Raw genomic sequence first — 23,779 nt, 5'->3', positions numbered from 1 at the left:
GAGGAATGAAGACTGAGATGAGGCGTGTAGGTACGGTGAGGAATGAAGACTCAGCGAGATGAGGCGTGTAGGTACGGTGAGGAATGAAGACTGAGATGAGGCGTGTAGGTGAGGAATGAAGACTGAGATGAGGCGTGTAGGTGAGGAATGAAGACTGAGATGAGGCGTGTAGGTGAGGAATGAAGACTGAGATGAGGCGTGTAGGTGAGGAATGAAGACTGAGATGAGGCGTGTAGGTGAGGAATGAAGACTGAGATGAGGCGTGTAGGTGAGGAATGAAGACTGAGATGAGGCGTGTAGGTACGCTTGTATCGCATTATATTTGTATTGCTTTCACGATTTTGTAAATAAGGGAAATACGTTCGAGCAATCACGAGTCATGGCAGGCAAGGCATGCTCAACAGATGTACCACATGCTGATCTGCATTCCTCCACCTTTCCTCCGCATAACCCCTGGTACGGCCCTGAAGAGCTCAGGGCAGCATCCATAGTCACTGCATGCTCAAAACACTCTAACATACCATCACTCATCTCCCAGATGAATATCGATGGTTCATTTCATGCTTATACAACTTCGCTATCTCTGCATCTCTACACCTGGTGGCCGCATGGTAGCTTGCCTCTCGGCTCCTCGGAGTCTCTCTTGCCCGCATCCGCAGCGTCGCTGCTTGTCAAGGGGCTCTTTGGGTCTTACCAACGATCTTGACTCAAATCTCCGTAAAAGTTGTAGAGTGCTACACGCCTGTGCTGCTCCTTGGCAAGGTTCACAAGGCTTCACTTCCTCCCTCTCCTTCCATGAAGCTCCCCTCTCACGCCCCTCGCGCCCCTCCTTCCAAGCTCATCCGCGTCGCAAGGCTCAAGGCCCGGAGCTGCGGCTCGCGAGGCTCGGACTTGAGCCAGGAGGCGGGTCAGCAGGAGCCCTTCGCCTTGAACAGAACGAGAGCCCTGACACAGCGCGAGGACCATGTAGCGACCTGTAGCTTCCATGAGACCAGATTGGCTCAGTTGGGAGAAGGCAAAGCCAGGAACGAGCTACGAGTTGTCCTTGAGACCCCGGCAGGAGCCCCTTGACAAGCACTGGCAGCGACGCTTCTGATGCAGGCAAGAGAGACTCCGAGGAGCCGAGAGGCAAGGTACCTCGCGGCAAGTGTTGTGGGTTGGTAGGTATTTTTGCGATCCTCTCCTTCTGTCACGATATGTTTAGCAAGATGGTCATAACGAGTATGTGTTGAAAGCGGAAGCAACCAAACAGATCATTTTGTGATGGCAAGACAGACAATGCCTCTATGTGTGAAAATACGACAGTGAGTGAGTTTTTCCTTGACTGAGGGAGATCAGGCAGTGATGGTCGCGGGTGGATGCAGTGATGCTGGGTCATGGTGCGAGCTTTGAAGTCATCTGTCTCGAACCTCTCAAGTGTACACATCCGCTACAATGCACCAAGTGATGGCAACACGATGGAACGAGTCTGTTCGGCGGCTGATATGACACGGCGAAGGCAGACTAACGATGGTCTGTGTACAGCTGTAACGTGAACGACACATTCACATTAAAGAACGAAACACGGGCCTCTGCCAGAGCAAACATCTACGTTAGCACGCGCGTACTAGGTCTTTTAGAATGCTGCTTGATGTATCAGCGCCATGGCTACCGCTCTTTGCGGCAACCAATGCTCTCCAAGAGTCCACATGCACGTCAGTTGTCAACGAGGCTGAGCTCTTGCCCTGTCTTCGTCAATGATCTTTGCCTTGTTGTAGAGGCCTTTCGAGCACTCTAGTTGAAACCTTATGTATGTGTGTGAGAGGCGGACATTGGCTGTGAGAGGAATGCAGCAGTCCTCTCTGCATCCTCTCAGCATGTCACGAACGGAGTCTGTACAGGATGTTTACTAGCTCGTTCTTCTTTCTGTTCTAGCAAGCACACAATCAGAAGCAACTCCCGCCTCCGCGTGTACACGCCCCCTGGGCAAGATCTACGGGGGCGGCAGGGAGGAGGAGGGAGAGCTCTCGCTCGTTCCTTCCTCGGTCGGGCTTGACAGATCGGGGCCTGGTAATCCGCGCTCACCATGAAAAGTTTCCATATCTCTCCTTGACAGCCTCGAGCCGCGCTCTCTCCTCGCTCCTCGCAACCCGCAGCTCCGGGCCTTGAGCCTGGCCTTGAGGATGTTGTCGAGGACGAAGCAGCTTCCGCCATCGGCCTGGGACTTGGGTGCTGGGGGATCTTGGTGTGAGGGAGGGCGGTGGGCGGACTGAGAAGGAGGAGCAGGGAGTATCTCCAACGAAGACTGTCGGGGTCCTGGAGGAGGGCTAGAGTCGAGGGGTGAGAAGGCGATGAACTGGACGCGGAATGTGGGAGGAGCAGCCATGAGTTTCATCGGAGAGGAAGAGGAGGAAGGAGGAAGAGAGCCCTAGATGTCAAGTTGGAAAGCATGCGAATCGAGCAAGTTTGTAGGGCTCAGAGTAGTATAAAGCCTCCTCGGATCTGAGGGGCCCACCAACATCTAAAGGATCCGAGTTAAACACCTTTGACCTCCTCGTGTAACTAAACTTTCACCTATTATCAGCGGCTACGGTAAAGTAAGCTAGTTTTAAATGTGCCTGGCAACTCCCGCGGAGCATTCGCGAGTCGCCGGCAGCGCATCCGGCGCTGAGTCAGTTACTGCGGCCATTCAAGTCTCCGCGGCTGCCATCGGACGGCTAAGTGCAGGCTCCGGGAGTTCACGGTTATAGGCCCGCCGGCCCGGGGCCCGGTCCCCTGCTGCCCGGGCCCGCTCGGCAGTGGCAGTCCCCGAACTGAGTTTCGGAGTTCGTAGTGGCAAGTGTCTTCCTTTGGTCCTCACTAGTGATGAGTTCTGAGGTGGACTCGATCATCGTCGTCACCATGGCTGAAGACTGTGGCCAGGTACGGGAGGGAGGGAGGGAGGGAGAGCAGAAGGAGGAGATGAGCGATGGGTGAGGAAGAGGGAGGAGATGAGCGATGGGTGAGGAAGAGGGAGGGCGTGGAAGGCTGCAGGAAGGGTGGGGGGATTGGCCGCAAGAGGAAGTTGGAAACTGACAAATAACATCAGCTCACAATCCGAAATATCCAAGTTGAGGAGGTGGAGTCTTGGCTTGATTTTGTATCCTCCATGTTTGCCTTCAAGGTCTTGTGTTGTTGTCGTAGTTTGCTTCACCACCTGATGTTCTTCAGGGTGTGCTGAGAGATCATTTCGCCAAGCACTATCACAATGATCCATGGAGGAACAGCGGTGCAGAAGATCTGTACCGTGAGGGGTCCTGAGCGCTGAAAGCAGACACTATCTTCGTAGCTCAAGATCAACCTGAAGCTTCTCAGCGATCTTGCGAAGAGATGGTGAACCATCGATGAATGTTTCCCACACCCCCTGACCGCTTGACGTGCTGGCAGTACTCGAGCACCCTGCGCATATTTCAGAGAAGAATGTTGCTGATACCGGAGTGTGACTGCGTTGACGTCGTTCCTGCAGCTACTCGCAAGCTGATCAGCTGAGATGTGGAGGAGTTGGTGAAGTCTGCACGCGTCCGGATCGAAGGAAGCAAGGGTTGTGCAGAAAGCTCCTGACCTATGCTGAGGGTCAGACGGACTTCCAACTGTTGAGCCTCCACACGTCCAGCATGTCGGCGGTCGGGGAGGATGCGATGTGTCGAGCATGAGTGACGAGGGAGCAGGTGTATCGATCCTGTGGGTTCCAGTCTGTACCCCTGGCGTTCAAGAACGTCACCGTGCGAGCAAAGCGCTACATTGACTTCCATGGCATCCTGGACGAAGCAGAGCTGGAGGGAGTCTCTCAAGACCTTGTCGGAGCTGTCCCCCTCTTCTATCGCGTCACTCCGGCAGACTTGCAAGATGAGGCGACGGTGAAGCTGCTCATGAGGATGCACGAGGAGTTTCATCGTGGGCGTTTCGACGGGCCCATCGTTCGGGATCAGGTGGAGTACTGGCAGCGTTGGATGCCCTGCAACATGCGGGACAGCGGCTTCCTGCTGCAGCGCAGCAGATCGAAGGAGGAGGACGGGCAAGAGGTCAGAGGGTTCTTGAGTCTAGGGTACGACAAGTGGAAAGACCTATTCTTCCTCGCGGATTTCTTCGTCGGGTCGGAGGAGCTGACATCTGACGGAGGGTGTCACGCGCTCTTGGTGGGAGGAAGGGGCGGAGGAGCGTGAGAGTGACTTTGATGTGACAGACGCTGATCGCGCACGCGCTTGCTGAGCAAGGGGTGGAGGAAGCGACTGTTAGGATTCCAGCGAGCGTGAGTGTCTCGCAAGCGATCTCCGAGAGGAGGGGAGGGAGAACTTTGACCAGGTCAGGCAGGTTGCAGCGACGATGCCGCAGCTGTCAAGGTGGCAAGAAGTTGAGTGTGTTGCTCGGGCTGACGAGGAGACAGGGGGGATGGCGCGTGCAAGGTGGTGGAGGGTGAAGCAGACCTGGGTACCATGTACCGAGCGAAAGGTGCGGCACATGGCCTTGCAAGGGGAAAGTTGCTGACTGCAGCGCAGATGGTTGCTGCCTTGACGTCTTGCTGCAAGAGTCAAGACATCTCACATGGCCGGTAGACAGCTTCTAGCACGATTGAAATTCATTTCCTCTCCTCCTCCTCTGCCTTCTCCATCGTTACCACCACACTTCATGTCCATCCTCTCCCAACAACACCTTCTCCCCGCCCACCTAGCTTCGCTATCGCTTCGTCGAATGCCGTACAGATCCCACACGGCGGAATCGTTCGGCTAGAAGGCTGTTGATCCTCTGGTGGACCGCCGGGTTGATCCGGAACCTTCCGTACGGGTTGTTCGACTGCCCTCCCTGCTGTACCTGCTGTGAGTTGACCATGGGCTGATAGCCCAGCCCCAAGGAGTTGGACGGGTTCCCTTGCCCGGCAAAATTGAACTGCGAGGGAGCGAAATTGTTTCCCGGTATCGCGGGCTGGGAAAAAGGAATCTGGGGCGAGGGTAAGGCCACCTGCCCCGCTGAAAAACCGCCAGTGAAGGAAGTTTTTGCTCGCGCTAGAGTTTCTTGGATGGGCTTGCAAGTCTGCCCGTCCTCCTCTAGGAACCAGTGGCCGTACAGCTTCGCTCGCTGGATCTTTGGCTGGTTGCCGACCATCCAGTTGAAGTTGAGGATATCAGGGACGATGTTTAGGCACGTCATGTAGTCTTTCCACTCCTCCCTCTTGTACCACTTCCCCGTTCGGAACTTGCACGTGTCCATGGTAGATGATTTCATCATGCCCGCGGCCTCCATGTCTTGGATGAGGGCGTTGAAGTACTTCTGGTCGTTGTCGTCATACGTTACAATCTCGTTGGGCTGACCCTCGTAGGGCGCCAACGTTAACTCTTGTCTCTCCAGCAGCTTCCTCCACAGGCAGCTGATTGCCGCATTGTTACGCATGAGCACAAACCCTGCTCCCTTCCCCCCCTGTTCATCGTCGAATCCTATCAGATCACTCGGCGAGTTAACGAATTCCTTGATCTCCAAAAGATTGTTCATCCAGATGGCGTCTGGCTCGGTGAGAAACAAGAGATCGGATTTCTGTAGCACGGAGATGATGATCTCGATTCTAGCTTTCAGCATCCTGCGATAACCCAAAGAATCAAAATCCAAGTTGCCATTGATGCCGTTGTATCCTTCCAGGTACATGGCATGAACTCTGCTCGAGAATCTTTTGACTCTCTCTTCGCTCCCAGCGTCAGTTGTTATCACGAGGGTCCTTTCATGCACTCCTGTCATCTGCTGCGTGTTGCAGAGCCAGGACAGCATGAATGGCATGAATGCACTGTTGATGAAATGCAGAATGACGACATCCTTGGGCATGCCCTGCATGGCCGCCTGCAACTTCGGGAGGTTGAGAGTGGATGTCTTGCCATCGCAGGACAGCCTCTGCCTCAACACTTGCGGCTGCAGCATCTTGTCATGACCGTTCCAGTCAAGTGTTGGGACGTAAGAAGGCCAGACGACCAAGTTTCGATCCCAAGAATCAACAAGCCTGTTGTCGGCAAACAGCTGGTTCCCCGCTCTTGCATCTGCATCGTTCCACTTTGCCACGAGAGCATGTCTGCTGGGTATCCAAGGATACACGCAGTAGTAGTTGCGATCTGACATGAATTTAATGTACCACATGACCCACATCTTGTCTTCATTCCCGGTATTCTTCAAGTCCAAGTACCAGATTGTGGGCTGAATCCCCTCGACAACAGGGGAGAAGTTGGGATTTTTGGAGGCCTGTTCAAACCAAGTTCTGAACTCGATCCACTGACTTGCCAGAGGGGATAGAGATGTCGTCCCTACGAGTCTGTACTTGAAAACGTTGACATCGCCAGGTAAGGAATTTCCGAGTTCTCCTTCTCCATGGGGATCGCTGGCTCGCAGTTGTGCTCGCATGGCCGAGAAGACACAAACAGACGCATCGTACCGGAATCTCTCATGCGCTTCAAGGTACCACTTGGCAAAAAAAGGAGACACCTGAATATCGTCCTCAAAGAAAATTGCGACATCGTTGTCATCGGCCGGCCCAGACGGCTTCCACGCATTCACAAAGGACAGGAGAAGGCCTTGTCGGGTTCTCGCTACATCAATATTCTTAGATCCAAACGGCCACTGGAAGTCCTGCAGGATCTTCTTAGTGTCCGCGTCTGCCGTCCCACTCACGAGGAGGTCCTGGAACACGTGGAGGTTGGCTGTACGCCCCATATAGTCCGCGCCCTTGAGCGAGGCCAGCAGGCGTTTGAGAGCCTCCGGTCTATTGCATGTGAGGACCATCAGACGAAACACGCCCTGTCCCGACTTTGCTCGCTCATCAGGTGCCCGCACGCCCCCCGACGCTGGTGCGACTTGCAGACTTGGTTCCAGCTGCACCTTCGGAGCTGCAGCGAGAGCTGGCTGCTCAGCCTTGCTCGCGAGTGGTGCGTTAACAAGAGGTGCGTTGACAAGAGGACTTGACTTTCCGTCGGGCTTGTTCGTACTGACGTCCACACGTGGTATCGCCGGACTTTCGTTGGATCGAACAACTTCATTCTTTGCCTGAGAGTTGGGCATGATCGGATCAAGTCGAACATTGCTTACGATAGGTTTGGCAGCCTCCATCCTTGTGCTCGTAGCGGATTTTCCAACTGACAATGATACTGCCTTGGGATCAAGAGATGAAATGGAGCTCTGCTTGTTGATGAACTGCTGCTTGATCTCCATGAGCAATCTCTTGTGCTCTTCTGGATCACTTTGGCATATGATGTGCGAGAAGACATACAACAAAACAGCTTGTGAGATGATGAACATCCAAAAAGTCTTCTTCAAACTCCAATCATGAGGATCTACATCTAGTTTGTCTGGACCCGTCGGGCTTACATTTCTCTTGTCCGACTTGTGCCTTGATTTATGTTGCATACTTCCCTAAAACGCTTCAACCCCGATAAATGTGTTTTGTATCTTTGTGCATCATGACACAACAGTTCTGAATCAATCACACCCAAATCAACCTTATCTCATGCATAGCTTTCCCATGATATACCCAAAGATTCGGAAGTATTCGGAATGCAACTGTCCTTGTTCTCAGTTTCCAAGGTATTCCAGGCACCGTATGATGTCAGGCAATAGGAATGAGCACTGCACAAGGGGCAGAGGAGCTACTATCAGATGGAAGGGGAAAGATAAGAGGAGGAGGATCGACTGGGTTGAGGGCGAGGAGGGGGGAAGGGGGAGGACGGAAACGGGGACGCAGCGACTGGAAGTAAAGGAAGCTGATCCGGGGCACAGATGTATGGGGACGTTTTGGGGGTGGGGGGTACCTGTACCAAAGGGGTGGTGAAGAGGTAGGGTGGGGTACTTTTTTGTGTTGGCACCAATATCAGCAACAAGGGGTACTTTGATGGTTCATGGACGGGTAGTCGCCAGGGGATGTACACAATGGGTACAAAACTTTTTCTTTCGTGGTAGGGTGGTAAATGTTGGGGACCCGACCTTGTATCGCCGCCTATCGGACGGGGTAGGGGTAGCAAAATGCGGTACAGATAAGGGGGTAGTGAAAGTGGTCACCGGTACCAACAAGAATCTGAGGCGGATGTGTTAATTTCGAGGGTGGGGTAGAGTACCCTACCTCATCTTTTTGAAAACAAATCTCTGTCAATCACCCACTCATGTTGTCGTGGATCATACCCCCCACCCCTCCCAAATTGCAATAACCCTCCTGTGACGATTCGTTCCAATCGTTGTCCATTAGTACCCCCTTGCTGATATCTTTCACCCCCCTCACGGGTGATATCCACCCCCCACCACCAGCCTTCTACCCCCCTGCCACATTCCTTTTCCCTGGAAATTGCCTTTTGAATCAATAAGTTCAAGACCTTCTCAAAATTTCGAACTTAAACAGTAACGATACAAATATTTGAGGAGTTGTATTAAACTTTTATTCCCCCTTTTTAAGTTTTACAGATGTGGGGGCTTGGATTTTCGAGTTTGTGGCTTGACTGTTGCTCTTCAAGGGAAGGGCTGATGAGGTGGAGACGTTGACGATTGAGATGGCTTCTTGTCAGATCAACAACCTCCTAGCGATATCAAGACATAGTCTCCTCTTCAATCACATCTTTGTCTCTGCAGCAAATGTTCAACCAGTGCTCTCCCATCGCCCTGTCTAGTATCATATTCAGGGTCGAGAAATTCCGATGCTTTCATTTGGATTGTCTTCTCCTGTTTCAGTTTCGTCATCTGAGCAATCAATTCATAGTTTCCCCCCGTGGATGTCAAGCCCCCCACCTGCCACACATTTCATCCCAAAGAATTCATCTCGTACCTGCACCTGACAGCTGATTTCTTAATTCCTGGGGCGTGGCTTTGCAAACTATGTGTGGGTTCTTAGTCAAATCTCATCTCCCTCCACTTCAAACTTTCCCTGTGCATCATTGATCGGAGCAGCGGGCAACGGGGACGGCGGCAGCGATCACGTAGACCTTGCAGCAAACCCTGTTGGACCGCAAGTTGGACCGGCTGAGGGGTAGGGGCTGTATGAGGGCCCTGGCTATGGCTATGGCGGGGTCTGTGCACTGGTTTGCGCTGGCGCTGGCGCTGGCACTGGTTTGCGTGCGAGGAGAGACGAGAAGCTGGAGCAGCAAGGAGAGCAGTCTCCACCAGGGAAGAATGCTCGCAGGAGCTCGCTGCAGGACCCTGTGCCTGAGAGGAGGTCATGGGGGCCAATTGCAGACTGCGGTGGTCTACATCTATGGTACCCCCGAGGAGCCCACGACGCAGGAGAGCAGGGAGCTGGTAGGCATCTTGAGGGATCATGGGATAGAATACACGTCGCATGACGTCGGGGCTGACCCATTGCTGATGAGCCGGATAGCCCGCGAGGTTCAATGGAAGAGGTTGTGGGTCGCGCATGTCAACGATTGTAGGTTGATTTTGTGGGCAGTTTCCCTCAGCTTCATATCAACGGAAGACTCGTCGGAGACCATTCGATTGTTAAGGTATGCATGATCCATTTATTTGATACCAGTTGAAGATTGAAATTTTCGATAGGAATTGGCAGAAAGCGGTGGACTCATGGCTGAGATTGAGCATTTTCACAAACTCCTGCCACAAATCCAACCTGTACAGGTATCAGATGCAACACGTACAAGCAACACAATGAACGAGGACCTCGATTCAAATGATCTTGTTTCCGAAAATGAGGTAACTATGAGATCTTGTTTTAGCGACAACTTAGTGAACTTGAATAGCTGATGCCAGACGAATCGCTGCGTCAACAGCAGCCCAATCAGGTAGATCCATCACACTGCTCCTCGTTTTCGTGTTCAAATATCATCGAATGATGCCGCTCGCAGCCAAAGGCTGGCGATGCGTCCAATTGCAACCCAACGAGAAAGAAGAAAGCTTGCAAGAATTGCACGTGCGGCCTGGCAAAACAACAGGCTGAGGTTTCTTCTTCCTCGTTATTGTGACCGAGATTTAACCTTTAGCAGGATGGAGCAACTGAGGCGCCAAAATCAGCCTGCGGAAATTGTTACCTGGGAGATGCGTAAGCTCGGGCTGTGCGCCATACGCCTAGTAACAAATGTTGACAGGTTCCGATGCGATGGTTGCCCTTACAAGGGAATGCCTCCGTTCAAACCAGGAGAAAAGGTTGTGTTTACCCCTGTTGATGACCTTTAGCAATACATGCACACTAATGGTTGATACCTGGCCCGACTACGGTATCCTGCATTCCGAGTTCAACGGTTCAACCAGTCCGATCTGGCTCCTAATTTGCTCAAAGCCCAGTCACGGTCGGTCACCTCCCTTGCCAGCCTGAGGCTTTCAAACTTTTCATGCGGCGGGGGCCGGCCAAGGCCCACCCCGGGCCCGGTGACCAGCGGCACTGCGGCACTGCCGCCGGTCACGGTGCTACGGTGCGGTCCGATCCGACACCGTTCCGAGTCACTCCGACTCGGAGTTCTGCACTCGGAGACTAACTTGGACGGAGGGCGCCCGCCCCCCCCCAGTCACTGAGTCCCCGAGCCCCGGGAGTTCTGCCGGGTGGCCTGGGCGGGGCCGGGCCGTCACTCACGGTCACTCGGAGACAAGCCTGTGATAACTGGCCGGGCTGGGCAAGTTTAACTGAGCAACTTGTGAGTAAAGCACAAGGATCCGTTAATTGAAACAAGCCGCAGTGGTGTTGATCAACTGCCAAGAATCTTTTGAGGGGGTGGGGGGTACGATTAATTCTTTGAACACCGGTATATTTGATTATTTTAGAAGGGGGTATTACCACAAATGGTGGGGTGGACCGTTGATTGGTTCATTGTTTTGATGGAAGGGCCGACAATGCGGAGAGGATGGAGGGTAGAGGATTGAAGGAGGTTTTACAGGGAGGGAGGGAGGAGGAGGAGGAGGGAAGAGGCAGCAAAGAGACGATAGAGAGTTCGAGAAGTGTACATGAAGTCGAAAAATGAGATGAGGGCCGAACAGTTGAAATAAGCAAGGGTAGACTGATTCGCACAACAGTGGCCTGCTTTGTAGGATTTTGAGCCTTCTTCTCCATGGATATTCACGTCCCTTTCAGGGACCATGCACAGATTTTTCTGAAGGAGCAGCTACGTCGAAGTATCCCTGCAACTTCTGAGATCAAAGAGAGCTAGCGATGGAATCACCCAAGTCGAAACCTGGGAGGTCGGAAATACATTCATGCATCTCGTGTTTGTGATGCAGACTCGACAGGTTGACTCCCATCAAGAAGAAGAGCGCGACCTCACGCGCTGCTGTTCAAAGTTTCTTCGAGGTGCGACCTTCTGCAGGCTTGCTCGTCCTCGTAGCTCCTGAAACGGTTCAATGCAGGAGCACAAGGTCAAAGAGATCTTGCAGGATTTGACGTCAGATCTGGCCATCAACCAACCTTCCGATCCCAAGAAGTAGGTCGTGAGAGGTAGGATCGGCGGACTGAGTTTCCCCAGGTACCTGTATCACAAACTTGGCAACTTCTTCGGATTCGAACAGAAGGAGGAGGACAACAAGGAGGACCTTAAGGGTGAGAAGACATGTTACCTGAGGATGCACGTGGAGTGCGTCGGGAGAGCGCATGCTGGTCGCGTTCATTTCATACGCCGTGCTACCATGAAGGATGCAGACAACATTCTGTTCTCTGCATGGGAGAAGGTGAACTTTGACATCGCTCGTTCTATGTTGGAGCCTCTCAAGGAGTCTGGGCAGGAGGCGTCGGCGTTGCTGCATGATGTTGTGGTTCAAGCCAACAATGACAGCAACAACGAATCTGATGCAAACAGCCAAGCACCGCACAACGAAACTGAGAAGGTGAGGATCGTGAGGATAGAAGGATGTGACTCACTTTCTCCCAAAAGGGAAATTTGCTAGAGAGAATCAAGATCCTTGAAAAAGAGAATGCAGAACTCAAGGAGAGTCTTGAACGTCAGCACAAGGTAATATAAAACCATAATTCTTGTTCAACTTCAACGGCATACTTACAATCTTGTACAGATTGTACCGTCAGAAGAGAAAGGAAACAATGGTAGGCAAAGTTCCAACAACAAGCAGTCAACAAGCTCATTCAAGCTGCCGGAGATCGATGCCGCCTTCGACCGATGGCTCGCCGATCAGCTGGCCGCCTCGTCGCCGGACGCCAAGGACACGGAGGACTTCAAGTACATCACGTTCACTGAGCTGCCGCCGTTCACGGAGAAGCATCAGTCGCTGATGCGGAAGCACATGACGAGCGAGCTGTTCGAGAAGCTCAAGGGCGTCAAGACCTCCAAGGGCTACTCGCTGTCCAACGGCATGCAGGCGGGGGTGCTGCGGCCTCACCTTGGGGTAGGCTTCACGTGCGGAGACCAGGAGTGCTTCGAGGCTTTCAAGGAGATCATCTACCCGATCGTGAAGGGCTGGCATGGCTTCGACCCGGAGATGCAGGAGCACCGATCGGATCTGGATGCGACGAAGCTTGTGTTCACGGAGGAGCAGCAGGGGAAGTTTAGCCAGTACGTCAAGTCGACGCGAGTGCGAGCAGCGCGGAACATCTCCGGGTACTCACTGCCGGCGGGGTCCAGCAAAGAGGACCGTCTGGCGGTCGAGGATGTACTGAAGGAGGCGTTCGGGGCGCTGCCAGAGGCGCTGCAAGGCACGTACTACCCGCTTGGGTCGCTGTCGGCAGAGCAGGAGCAGGACCTGCAGGCAGGAGGCTTCTTGTTCCAGAAGCCAGGGCCGATGCAGCTACTAGGAGCAGCAGGGGCAGGGCGGGACTGGCCGGAAGGACGAGGCATCTTCCACAACGACGCGAAGACGGTACTATGCTGGTGCAACGAGGAGGACCAGTGCAGGATCATCGCGATGGAGGAAGGAGGGGACGTGAAGGGGGTGTTCTCGCGGTTCTGCCAGCTGTCGGAGGCGATCAAGACGGCGGCGGAGGGGAAGGGGCAGGCACTGATGTACGACGAGCGTCTGGGCTTCCTTGGGACGTGCCCGTCGAACCTCGGGACGGGGCTGCGAGCGAGCGTGATGATCGTGCTACCAGAGCTGAACAAGGACCCGAAGAGGCTTGAGGAGATCTGCCGCAAGTACGACCTGCAGCCTCGCGGGTCGTCTGGGGAGCACAGCGCGGCAGTGGGAGCCAAGTGGGACATCTCGAACAAGCAGAGGATCGGGTACTCGGAGGTGGAGCTCGTGCAGAAGATGATCGACGGGGTAACGCAGCTGATCTCGATCGAGGAGGAGCTTGCAGCGGCGGCGGCGGCGGCGGCGGCGGGAGGAGGGTCGGGAGCAGGAGAGCAAGCCTCTGAGGCCGCATCGGGCGAGGGGCCCGTAGGGTCGGGAGGGGCAGACCAGGGGCATGCGGGCGAAGTGCAAGGAGACTTTATGTCTAAGCCGTCTGTAGTGACGTGGATGCCGGTGCAGCAGGGATCCTTTTCAGAAGCTCAGGGCGAGGGAGAGGCAGGAGGAGGGGGAGGATCGGAACCGACAGCAGGCGAGAGCCATGGGTCGTCCAAGGACGGCTTCAAGCTGCCGGAGATCGATGCCGCCTTCGACCGATGGCTCGCCGATCAGCTTGCCGCCTCGTCGCCGGACGCCAAGGACACGGAGGACTTCAAGTACATCACGTTCACTGAGCTGCCGCCGTTCACGGAGAAGCATCAGGTGCTGATGCGGAAGCACATGACGAGCGAGCTGTTCGAGAAGCTCAAGGGCGTCAAGACCTCCAAGGGCTACTCGCTGTCCAACGGCATGCAGGCGGGGGTGCTGCGGCCTCACCTTGGAGTAGGCTTCACGTGCGGAGACCAGGAGTGCTTCGAGGCTTTCAAGGAGATCATCTACCCGATCGTGAAGGGCTGGCATGGCTTCGACCCGGAGATGCAGGAGCACCGATCGGATCTGGATGCGACGAAGCTTGTGTTCACGGAGGAGCAGCAGGGGAAGTTTAGCCAGTACGTCAAGTCGACGCGAGTGCGAGCAGCGCGGAACATCTCCGGGTACTCACTGCCGGCGGGGTCCAGCAAAGAGGACCGTCTGGCGGTCGAGGATGTACTGAAGGAGGCGTTCGGGGCGCTGCCAGAGGCGCTGCAAGGCACGTACTACCCGCTTGGGTCGCTGTCGGCAGAGCAGGAGCAGGACCTGCAGGCAGGAGGCTTCTTGTTCCAGAAGCCAGGGCCGATGCAGCTACTAGGAGCAGCAGGGGCAGGGCGGGACTGGCCGGAAGGACGAGGCATCTTCCACAACGACGCGAAGACGGTACTATGCTGGTGCAACGAGGAGGACCAGTGCAGGATCATCGCGATGGAGGAAGGAGGGGACGTGAAAGGGGTGTTCTCGCGGTTCTGCCAGCTGTCGGAGGCGATCAAGACGGCGGCGGAGGGAAAGGGGCAGGCACTGATGTACGACGAGCGTCTGGGCTTCCTTGGGACGTGCCCGTCGAACCTCGGGACGGGGCTGCGAGCGAGCGTGATGATCGTGCTACCAGAGCTGAACAAGGACCCGAAGAGGCTTGAGGAGATCTGCCGCAAGTACGACCTGCAGCCTCGCGGGTCGTCTGGGGAGCACAGCGCGGCAGTGGGAGCCAAGTGGGACATCTCGAACAAGCAGAGGATCGGGTACTCGGAGGTGGAGCTCGTGCAGAAGATGATCGACGGGGTAACGCAGCTGATCTCGATCGAGGAGGAGCTTGCAGCGGCGGCGGCGGCGGCGGCGGGAGGAGGGGAAGGAGGAGCAGGGCAAGGAGGCAGTGGCGACTCGTAAGGAGTTTCTTATAGTTGAGACTTTCTTGCGTTTCACATCTTGTTTTCATTTGCTGCGTAATACAAATAATATACATGATTCTGATTGGATCAAAGTTGTTTGTACATTCAAGCACAAAGGTCGAAGCTGTACTTGTTCTTTGCAAGAGGAGCCTTGCGACGCGCGACCGGAGCAGCAAGAAAAGCTTCCTGAAACCTGTCGTTTTTAGCGACGATCTTTACCGCCTTCACCTCCTTCTGTTTCATGTCGGTCGTAGTATTCCTCGAACTTCTTTCTTCAAGACACTCGTCAATGGCTTGACGGACTGAGTGAGAAACCCCGTTGTTTGTCAATTGTAAACTGGTCAACGATGTGTTTTCTTTCAGACCCCTCAGGATGGCTTCTGCTCCAGCGTCCCCCACACCTGAGCATCAATCATCATCATCTCAAGCAACAGAAGCATGCAGCCCTCACTGTTGTAGCTCAAGTCAAGAGTGACAAGAGTGAAATTCCTTTTCAGCATCTGAGCCAACGACGTCGCGCCAATCTGAGTTATGTCGTTGTAGTGAAGGTCCAGCCGAGTGAGCACTGTGTTGAAGATGAGGCTTGTAGACAACTGCGGCATGTCTCGAGTCACCAGCTAAAGCTGACGGATTGAGAAAAGACATGCAGCCTGTACCTGTCTACAGCCGTCGTCCGCTATCAGTGCCCATGCTAAAGTCAGGTCCGTGAACATCTTGTCATTCCTGCTCAGACGCTTTACAGCTCCTTTCAACTGAGCTCATCAACATCACTCAATCAAACGATAGAGACACAGGAAGACTTTGATCGTCTCCCTTACCTCACTCTGATTCCTGCCTGCACTTGGCTTGCTAGACACAATCGCAGGTACCTTTGAAGCTGATAGTCAGAGGGGCAGCTTAAAGTTGATATGTTGGGTCATGGCAATTCTACAGTAAAAGTTGAAACCCTCGTCGCCATTCAGTGACGCTACCAAATGTTATAATGTTATTGCTCTTGCTCGGTTTACCGCACTGTATCTTCCTGTAAGTTACCTATCCTCAACCAACTCTCCTCCTCTCCTCTTCCGCTCCTCCTCTCCTCCTCCTCTCCTCCTCCTCTCCTCCTCCTCTCCTCTTCCTCTCCTCCTCCTCTCCTCCTCCTCTCCTCCTCCTCCGCTCCTCCTCTTCAGCTTCTCTCCCCCTCTGCTTCTCCTCCCCCTTCCCTTACTCCTCAACTTACCTTGACATTCAGCACGCGCACCATTCAACAGAGCCACCTTGAGGTCAAAATCAGGATCCGTTACAGTTGAGATATAGACGTTATAGCCGTTATGGCTTCTTGGACTTTACTGCAGTAACCCGGCCAGAGATTTTATTAAGCTTATAACTTTCCCCAAAACACGACGAACCTTTAGACATTTCCAATATCCGAATATATTACTGAACATTTCAAATTCCAGTATTTAGTTTTGATTATTCCCCCATTACATTTGAATCATATTACTACACAGCGTTGAGTTACAGCAGTCATGCTTTAGATCACGATAACTCGGCTATTCAAACAGTAAGGAAGAGGTTTCATCTGTCACGATGCCACAATATGAAGGCAGCTTTTGAAAAATCACCTCAATATTTCAAACTACTGAGGGATCTGAATGAATTTACTAATAAGTCCCACAGCAGGGATCCGTGACCTCCATTTGCCTGTCTACAAATATCGAAAGTACGTCATTTCAATTTTAATCACGAATGGAGTCATGTATTGTGCTCCGGTCCTCCAACTTTGGCTCTATATCCCCTCCCCGCCCTCGTTGCCTTCTTTACTGTTCCTCGAGCACACTTCACACCAGTACTTGTCCTCCTGACCTGTTCCTGCTACCACCTTTGCCTTGATCTCTCTCCCCCTGTTTCCCATCTGATTGAGAGAAGCTGTCATCAATTTAACGTGCAATGGCAATCTCAGATCGGAGCGGGGCCACCCGCCCTAAACTGCTGTTTGGCTTCGCCAGCAACGAAGAAACTTCGGCGGCGTCCAGCACCATCTCTCTCAGCTCTGTCCTCTCATCGTCTCCACTCCCAGCGTCATCTATTTTTTCTCAAAATCAGAAACTTCAGTTCGCCCAAACATCTGGACAGTCTCTGGCATGCCTCATAGAGAAGAATGCGTCGCAACCCACGCATTTATGTATGATCAGCGCATCCTTGGATATTCTTGAAGAGGCTTCTACCTCAAGCTTTGAAGATCAAGTTTCTGCTGCGAGCAAGCTTTCAAACCTGGCACTGCGCCCTGATCTACAGCAGCAGATGTCGACAGAGCCATTGCTGGATCGACTCGTGCAATGCTTGATTTCAGCTCAAGACGAGTGCATCCAACGCTTCATATGCATGGCAATATGCCGTTTAGCAACCAACAAGGACCTTATCCCCAAGCTGGTCAATAACAGATGCTTGGTAGAAACGTTGAGGAACAACGCGGCCAATTTCGAATCCGGGCACTGGAGACAAGCAGCGCGCACCCTCGCGATCTTCATTTACCGAGCTGGCAGCCAGCATCGAGAGCTGCTGTGTCAGCAGGCTTCTTTGGAATGCATCAAGAGGCTGATTCAGCTGGAGCAGACTGAGATCCAAGTGGACGCGCTTCGAGCTCTGCTTCCCTTCACCAAGATCGAGGACGGGGTCAAGATGCTGTCAGCGTCAGACGTGTGGCACACTGCACTCAGAGCGGCTTCCAATGGCGGCGTCTTGATGGTGCAGCAGCTGGCGGCCAACATCCTGCAGTCCGCGCTGGATTCAAGCTGTGGTGACGTGTGCTTGTGCAACGAGTCGTTCAAGCTCTTGTGCGATCTGTCGAGGAAAGCTCGCCGGCACAGCTCGGGTCAGAAGAACGTGTTTGCTGAGCTAATCTGCCGCCTGATGGTTCTCAACAAGTCGAACATGGAAGTCGTCTCCTCATACGTTGAGTCTGGTGCTTGCCATGAAATTGTCAGCGTTGCGACACTCAAGGAAATCAGAACCGGGTTGAGTCGCCAGGAGGAAGTGAATGAGGCGATTGAATATTCCGAGTCTGACATTGAGGAGATTATTCGTTTATCCGAGCTTGTCTCCATCTAGAGAGATACTCTCGATGTGTAACTTAGATCTGCTTGTGTAAATTTTCGATCTACGATAAAACATTGAAACTTCGATCAATCGAACGTCGAGGATCGTTCCAAGACATATGGATGTTATCAAATCGGTCATGTTCACAGCATCCTATGGTACTGAGGTTGCAACAAGAAAAACACTTGAATTGTTGAATCATAACACATAACACTTGTCGTGAACACAACGATCATTCTTTCATCGGCTCGTGCAAAAGAGATGGTGGCGGTGGGGTTCGAACCCACGCCTTCATACGAAGAAGAGAACTTGAGTCTCCCGCCTTAGACCGCTCGGCCACGCCACCGGTACCAGAGAGCTTTCCTCAGGGCTTATGTCCAAATCCATTTTCTGATGTGACTAAAATTTACCTTACAACGAAGCATTCATTTGTGTACCAATATCAATAAGTAAAATTATGAATATACAATTAAATGGGGTCTTGATACAAACCTACAATATGGAGCCCTACATGGCGCAGTACACAGCCTCCTTGGGGAGGACGACGATGCAGGAGGCTGCCGCTGTGTCTGGATCGTCAGCATGCTGAGATTGGAAGAGCGTGTAGACCATGAGGGCGTCCGAGGACCATCGCCCTTCCTCGGCATGCAGGTGAAGCTCTCTGACGAGGGCAAAGCGATTCTGCAGGGACATGGCTTTCGTTCTTCACTGCCTCAGGAACGCGGGACAGTCGTGTCGTTGGTAGGGAAAGGATTCGTTACTGTGCGCTGGGATGTGACTGGAGAGGAAGGATGCTATCTTACAGGCGGCTTTGACAAGTTCATGCTTGTTGCTGTTGACGAGAACATAGCGCCAGGACAAGAACAGTCGCTGCATCGCAACGCTCGCTCACCCGACGATGCTCAACAAGGACACGGAGCCGGTTCTGTCGCCCAGCGGGACGATAGAGGAGGAACAACTGCAGAGCATGGGGATCTACCTTCAGGTCGCAGCCGTCATGACACGAACAATCCATGGTATATGGGTTGCGAGAAGGTACTGGTCAACAATCCTCGGCCTGCCAACATGGCCTTTCGAAACTGCGTCGGGCGCATCTACGAGTGCGTCTTATCCTCGGGGGCGAAAACTTGCGACGCGATGTCGAGGTGACAAGATCGAGCAGCTCGTGCTGTTGGTGGAAGGACGCAGGTGCGACGGTAGTGCACAAGCCAAGCAAGAGAGCGGTTCAACTGCAGTCTTTGGTAGTGGTGGTGAACAGAGAGGACCGATATGAGAGGATACAGTGCCTGCCCGAAGAAGTCGATCAGGATGGTTATGTTCGAGGGATGTGTCTGTTCGAGGACAACAAGTACGAGGCTGCAGAACGGGAGCTGGAGGCCGCACTTGAAGATCCGAACGTCGATGGCGTAAACGCTATCAAGATCATGATGTACCTGAAGGCTATCCTTGCAGACAGAGGAAATCTAGGAAGTGCACTTGAGCGCTGCAAGGAGACGGTGGAGAAGACTTCCCTCCTTGACCACGGGGATCCTCAGATGTTTGAGCTTCACATGATGGCGTTGAGCAACTTGGGAGAGATGTACCTGCAATTGAACGACAACATCAGTGCCAAGTACTTTCTTGCCAAGGGGTTGAAACTTTGCCGGCTGTTGGGAAGGATTGCGAATGAAGCGAAGCTCTACGGTGGGCTCGGAGATATCTGTGAGGTGGAGAATGACCTTATGATGGCGAGGCACTACTATGAGAAGTACTTTGAACTGTCTTGTCGTTGTGAAGATCGGCAGTCGATGGCAGCGAGCTGCTCTTGTTTGGAGAGAGTCTATCGTAGACTCATCCGCAGCAACATGCCGCTCTCAGATCAGACGTGTGAGATTTACGCGGAGAAAGCGGACCTCTACGGCAGGTGCGCTGTGGAGATATCAAGGAGCATCGATGATAAGATGTTGATAGCCGATGTTGACCTGCATTCTCTATCTTTGAAGGAGGAGGGGCTGGATGAAAAGATCGAGCAGGCAGAGGAGTGTGTGAGCGTGTACCGGGACATGTCGGCGGATGAAAAGTTGTCGGTCTCGCTCGACGTGCTCGGCAGGTTGTACAGGCAGGCTGGGAATCTGGAGGGAGCGATGAAATGTCTTGAAGAATCTTTGACCTTGTCCGAGAAGGCTCAGAAGTCAATCCACAAGGTCGGAGACTCTCTCAGGGTTTCCTTCTTCGAGCAGCAGCAGGCGACGTACAACCAGCTGGTTGACCTCCTTGCTAGTCTGGCGAGGGAGGATGTGGATATGCAAAGGAGAGCCCTTCTTGTAGCAGAGAGGAGCAAGGCTCGGACACTGACAGACACAATCGTCCTCAAGCAGCAGGAAACTTCGACATCTCTGTCGACCTGGAACGAGTTGAGCTGGGATGAGCTGGTCGATGTCGTGAAGGGAGAGAAGAAAACGATGATTGAGTTCTACGTGACTTCTCAACATCTCCTGACTTGGATGCTTCAACCCGACGGTGAAACTGTTGCTGACTGATGATCTCATCCTCATCCTCATCCCTCTTGCTGCCAACATTCTTGTCCTTGTCCTCGACCTGTTTGACGTTCTTTGAACCATTCGAACCTCTTTCCCGCCCTCCTCCTCTTTCCAACCCTCCGCCCCTTCTCCCTCCACCTCTTTCCCTTCCCTCCTCCTCCTCCTTCACCACCTCCACCACCACCACCACCTCCTCCTCCTCCTCCTCCTCCTCCTCGTCATCATCATCATCATCAACAACAACATCATCATCATCAACAACAACAACAACAACAACAACAACATCGTCATCGTCATCATCATCATCATCATCGTCATCATCATCATCATCATCATCCTCATCATCATCATCATCATCATCGACGACGACGACGACGACAACAACAACACCATCATCATCATCGTAATCCTTATCCTCATCCTCATGATCCTCATCATCTCATCATCATCATCATCATCGTCATACTCTCCCTCCTCTTGGTGTCCACCTGGCCTCCGATACGTCTGACTTGTGCAATCAGGTCAGCTGCACTTCGTTCGCACGGATCTGCAACAGTTCTTTACCTCTCACAACTTTCCTTCATCCTCCTCCAACCCATCGCAGCAGCTGCAAACGTTTGTGGAAAATCTGATCCGCGACATTGAGCTGGAGGCAAGAAGAGCTTCTGAAGACGCCATCTCCCTTCTCTTCCAGCTCTGCCTGCAACCCATCCAGCACCTGCTCCGAAAGCAAGTGGCAGTAATGATCGTTCCTCACTCCGCCCTCTACCTCCTCCCATGGTACTGTCTGCTCTCCTGCCTTGACGCCCCCCCGCTTCTCCTTCCCTCCCTTTCCCTCCTGATGGCGATCAGATCGCGAGGGCAGGCGAAGAGGGCAGGCGGAGCCTTGCAGGCCATGGTGGTGGGAAATCCTCTCCCTGTTCCCTGGGTGATAGGGGGAGGAGCGCAGGAGCTGGAGGGAGCGGAGCGGGAGGCAGAGGCGGTAGCGCGGAGCCTGGCGAGCATGGCGATGGAGCCGGAGCTGCTGCTGCGGGAGGAAGCGAGCAAGGAGGCGGTGCTGAGGAGGATGGAAGACTCTTCCTGGCTTCACTTCGCCTGCCACACTGCAGCTGACGTGAGAATGGGGCTGATCTCGCGCGAAGCTGCTCTCTTCCGCCCGCACACCTCCGCCATCTTCCTTGCCAACGTCGAGCGGAGGACGGGGCTGCCATGGAGCAGCGTGATCCTGTCCCTTGAAGAGGTCTGTGCCTCCGAAGTGGTCAAGGGCAGTGTGGTTGTCATGAGCTCGTGCAGCTCTGGGAGGGGAGCGGTGAAGCAGGAGGGAGTCATTGGCCTTGCCCGCGCCTTCCTGATGGCAGGAGCGAGCACCGTCGTGTGCTCCCTGTGGGACCTCCGGGACGGGAGCCAGAGGACGCTGATGGAGTTGTTTTACAGGAGGCTGGAGGAAGGAGAGGCTGTAGAGGACGCACTCTTCCATGCTCAGCGCTCCCTGCAGGCAGCGAACCCTTGCTCCTTGTCCTCTAGCTCGACGGATCGCGGGAGGTTGGACAGGCCGCCTGCTGCTGGGCCTCCTGCTCTCACTTCTCGAGATTGGGGGTCGATGGTGGTTGTTGGCGCCTCCTGCCCCTCTCCTAAATCTTGGAGCCGTTCTTGATGTTATTCAAATATTGAAATCCCATGATGTCCTCCTCCTCTTGCTCCTTTTGCTCCTCCTCTCCCTCTCCCTCTCCCTCTCCCTCTCTTCCCTCCCCCTTCTCCTCCTCCTCTCCTCCCCCAACCCACCCGATCCTTCCTCCTCCTATTCTCTCTGTTTCTCCTGCTCTAGCGCATGCGTCCTGCTTCATCGCTTCTTCTTCCTGCTCTCCTTCCACTCGATGATCATGCTCTTGAGGGCCTGCCGACATGTCAGTCGCTGCCTCTGCTGCCAGCAGCAGCACGTGGTTGGGGATGAGCATGTTGGAAGGGAGCGGCAGGTTGGTCTTGGGACTCTTCTTGTGATTCTTCAACCTGCTCGGGAGTGAGCTCTGCGATGACGGGAAGGAGAAAACTAGTAGACGAAAGACTGCAGTAGCAGGAGAAGGGGCAGGAGCAGGGGCGGGGGCAGGAGCAGGAGCAAGAGCAAGAGCAAGTGCAAGAGCATGGGCAGAGAGTGCAGGAGCAGGAGCAGGGGGTGCAGGGGCAGGGGTGGGGGCAGGGTGACCAGCTCTCTATGGCTTGTCTTTCGTATGTGTGTCCGTCCATTGCTATGACAGGATCAGTCATAACGTCCATGGTGATGGGACACCTGAGAGATAAGTAAGAAACCTCCTCCTCCTCCTCCTCCTCCTCCTCCTCCTCCTCCTCGTCCTTCCCCCGTCCTTCCATCCTCCTCCTCCTCGTCTTCCTCGTCCTCCTCGTCCACTCCGCCTCCATCATCATCCTCCACCTCCTCATCCTCCCATCCTCCATTTCCCATTCGCCTGCTCCCTCCCGCTTCTCCTTCCCCCCCCCTTCATGTCTGTCTCGCTTCTCACTGATATTCGAAGGGAATGTCGTCCGACGAGTTTCTGTTCTCTTGCTCTTGTTTCTGCTTCAGCGAAAGCTCCTCAAGCTGCATGTGACATGAGGGACCAGCAGAACAACAAGATACTGAATGAGGAGGAAAACAGGCGGAGGTGGAAGCGGAGGAGACCAGAGGGGTAAAAGGCAGGAGAGGAGAAGAGGAGCAAGGGGTCAGCGGAAACTTCACCTCCCTCACTCTCTTCCGCAGCTCTTCCTCCTGCTTCCTGAGCAGCTCTTCCTTCCTCCTCACCTAGGGCAGCTCAGCATGAGTAGAGGAGGGAGGAGGGTTGAATGGACCTCGTCCTCCTTCTGCTGTAGCTCTAGAGCCTTCCTCTTCTCCTCCTCCCGAACTTCTCGGCTGACTTCCTCCTTCGGGCTGTTCGCCTGCTCCTCTTGCCGTCCTTGTCTGCACGTCTCCTCTCAGTCCTGATCCTAGTCCCTCCGACGTCTCCCTTACCCCCGGGCCTGCTCACGCAGCTGCCGCTCAAGGAGGGTTTGCTGCTCCTGCTGTATCCTGCGAAGCTTGTTCAGCAAAGTTGATGGAAGTGGAACCAAAAGCATTGCAACAGCTGAAAGGGACGGTCGGATAGGAAGAGGAGGGTTAGCAAGGAGGGAGGGAGGGAGGGTGGGAGAGGGCTAAGGAGAGGAAGGGGTCACAAACCGTTCCTCCTCCTGCTTCTTCATCTCTCTTTCCTCCGCTTCGAACTCTGCTTGCAGTCTGAACGACATTCATTCAGTCGACTTCAGTCGGGAGAGACATGGCGTCATCTGCTCGACCTCTGTGCAAGCTCTCTGTCCTTGTCCTCTTGTGACATGTGAGAATCTAGAGGCGAGAAACGTCAGTGAGGGAGAAGGGGGAGAGGAGAGAGGGGAAGAGAGAAAGAGAGCGAGAGAGAGGGGGATAACAGAGGGAGGGAGGTAAGT

General features: G+C 53.8%; 9 protein-coding genes and 1 non-coding gene across 10 annotated transcripts in view; 6 read left to right on the top strand and 4 right to left on the bottom strand.

Moving 5' to 3' along the window:
- Positions 1-2,844: 2,844 nt before the first annotated feature.
- Positions 2,845-4,582, top strand: GUITHDRAFT_101867 (hypothetical protein; the record flags this gene model as incomplete). The annotated part of the gene is made up of 11 exons (XM_005839636.1): positions 2,845-2,901; positions 3,068-3,142; positions 3,190-3,247; positions 3,293-3,351; positions 3,406-3,440; positions 3,485-3,641; positions 3,687-4,154; positions 4,202-4,267; positions 4,330-4,358; positions 4,403-4,467; positions 4,515-4,582. 11 exons carry the CDS (start codon positions 2,845-2,847, stop codon positions 4,580-4,582), a joined length of 1,137 nt encoding a protein of 378 aa, XP_005839693.1.
- A 110-nt stretch (positions 4,583-4,692) lies between these two features.
- GUITHDRAFT_101866 (hypothetical protein) lies at positions 4,693-7,392 on the bottom strand (the record flags this gene model as incomplete). Its single annotated transcript, XM_005839635.1, has 1 exon — positions 4,693-7,392. One exon carries the CDS (start codon positions 7,390-7,392, stop codon positions 4,693-4,695), a length of 2,700 nt encoding a protein of 899 aa, XP_005839692.1.
- A 1,056-nt stretch (positions 7,393-8,448) lies between these two features.
- GUITHDRAFT_161264 (hypothetical protein) lies at positions 8,449-10,176 on the top strand (the record flags this gene model as incomplete). Its single annotated transcript, XM_005839634.1, has 8 exons — positions 8,449-9,365; positions 9,413-9,467; positions 9,598-9,672; positions 9,720-9,761; positions 9,825-9,917; positions 9,963-10,018; positions 10,065-10,122; positions 10,153-10,176. Exons 1-8 carry the CDS (start codon positions 9,007-9,009, stop codon positions 10,174-10,176), a joined length of 762 nt encoding a protein of 253 aa, XP_005839691.1. The 5' UTR covers positions 8,449-9,006.
- Positions 10,177-11,119: 943 nt separating this feature from the next.
- GUITHDRAFT_133733 (hypothetical protein) lies at positions 11,120-11,847 on the top strand (the record flags this gene model as incomplete). The annotated part of the gene is made up of 4 exons (XM_005839633.1): positions 11,120-11,148; positions 11,197-11,257; positions 11,314-11,387; positions 11,430-11,847. The coding sequence occupies 4 exons, from the start codon at positions 11,120-11,122 to the stop codon at positions 11,845-11,847; spliced, it is 582 nt and encodes a 193-aa protein (XP_005839690.1).
- Positions 11,848-12,039: 192 nt separating this feature from the next.
- On the top strand, positions 12,040-14,803 carry GUITHDRAFT_92286 (hypothetical protein). Its single transcript, XM_005839632.1, has 2 exons — positions 12,040-13,287; positions 13,558-14,803. Exons 1-2 carry the CDS (start codon positions 12,187-12,189, stop codon positions 14,713-14,715), a joined length of 2,259 nt encoding a protein of 752 aa, XP_005839689.1. The 5' UTR covers positions 12,040-12,186; the 3' UTR covers positions 14,716-14,803.
- A 19-nt stretch (positions 14,804-14,822) lies between these two features.
- GUITHDRAFT_133732 (hypothetical protein) lies at positions 14,823-15,960 on the bottom strand (the record flags this gene model as incomplete). The annotated part of the gene is made up of 5 exons (XM_005839631.1): positions 14,823-15,118; positions 15,169-15,310; positions 15,374-15,469; positions 15,536-15,586; positions 15,937-15,960. The coding sequence occupies 5 exons, from the start codon at positions 15,958-15,960 to the stop codon at positions 14,823-14,825; spliced, it is 609 nt and encodes a 202-aa protein (XP_005839688.1).
- Positions 15,961-16,646: 686 nt separating this feature from the next.
- On the top strand, positions 16,647-17,807 carry GUITHDRAFT_133731 (hypothetical protein; the record flags this gene model as incomplete). The annotated part of the gene is made up of 1 exon (XM_005839630.1): positions 16,647-17,807. One exon carries the CDS (start codon positions 16,647-16,649, stop codon positions 17,805-17,807), a length of 1,161 nt encoding a protein of 386 aa, XP_005839687.1.
- Positions 17,808-18,057: 250 nt separating this feature from the next.
- On the bottom strand, positions 18,058-18,141 carry GUITHDRAFT_t19. Its single transcript has one exon. It is a non-coding gene; the product is annotated as a tRNA-Leu (tRNA).
- Positions 18,142-18,377: 236 nt separating this feature from the next.
- Positions 18,378-21,968, top strand: GUITHDRAFT_133730 (hypothetical protein; the record flags this gene model as incomplete). Its single annotated transcript, XM_005839629.1, has 4 exons — positions 18,378-18,536; positions 18,646-18,830; positions 18,958-20,294; positions 20,836-21,968. 4 exons carry the CDS (start codon positions 18,378-18,380, stop codon positions 21,966-21,968), a joined length of 2,814 nt encoding a protein of 937 aa, XP_005839686.1.
- GUITHDRAFT_84671 (hypothetical protein) overlaps positions 21,952-23,779 on the bottom strand; it is a 2,454-nt gene continuing 626 nt past the window's right edge. The window contains exons 3-11 of the mRNA XM_005839628.1: positions 23,633-23,680; positions 23,517-23,573; positions 23,313-23,369; positions 23,153-23,261; positions 23,043-23,105; positions 22,828-22,904; positions 22,515-22,598; positions 22,252-22,321; positions 21,952-22,208 (exon numbers count right to left, since the gene is read on the bottom strand). Of these exons, the coding sequence (XP_005839685.1) occupies positions 22,155-22,208; positions 22,252-22,321; positions 22,515-22,598; positions 22,828-22,904; positions 23,043-23,105; positions 23,153-23,261; positions 23,313-23,369; positions 23,517-23,573; positions 23,633-23,670 (609 nt within the window). The 5' untranslated portion in view covers positions 23,671-23,680 and the 3' untranslated portion in view covers positions 21,952-22,154. The remainder of the gene's footprint in view (positions 22,209-22,251; positions 22,322-22,514; positions 22,599-22,827; positions 22,905-23,042; positions 23,106-23,152; positions 23,262-23,312; positions 23,370-23,516; positions 23,574-23,632; positions 23,681-23,779) is intronic.

The sequence above is a fragment of the Guillardia theta genome (assembly GCF_000315625.1).
Source record: "Guillardia theta CCMP2712 unplaced genomic scaffold GUITHscaffold_8, whole genome shotgun sequence".
NCBI classification, from domain to species: domain Eukaryota; class Cryptophyceae; order Pyrenomonadales; family Geminigeraceae; genus Guillardia; species Guillardia theta.
Note: the sequence above shows the minus strand (reverse complement) of the source record. Positions and strands in the feature narration are given on the sequence as shown.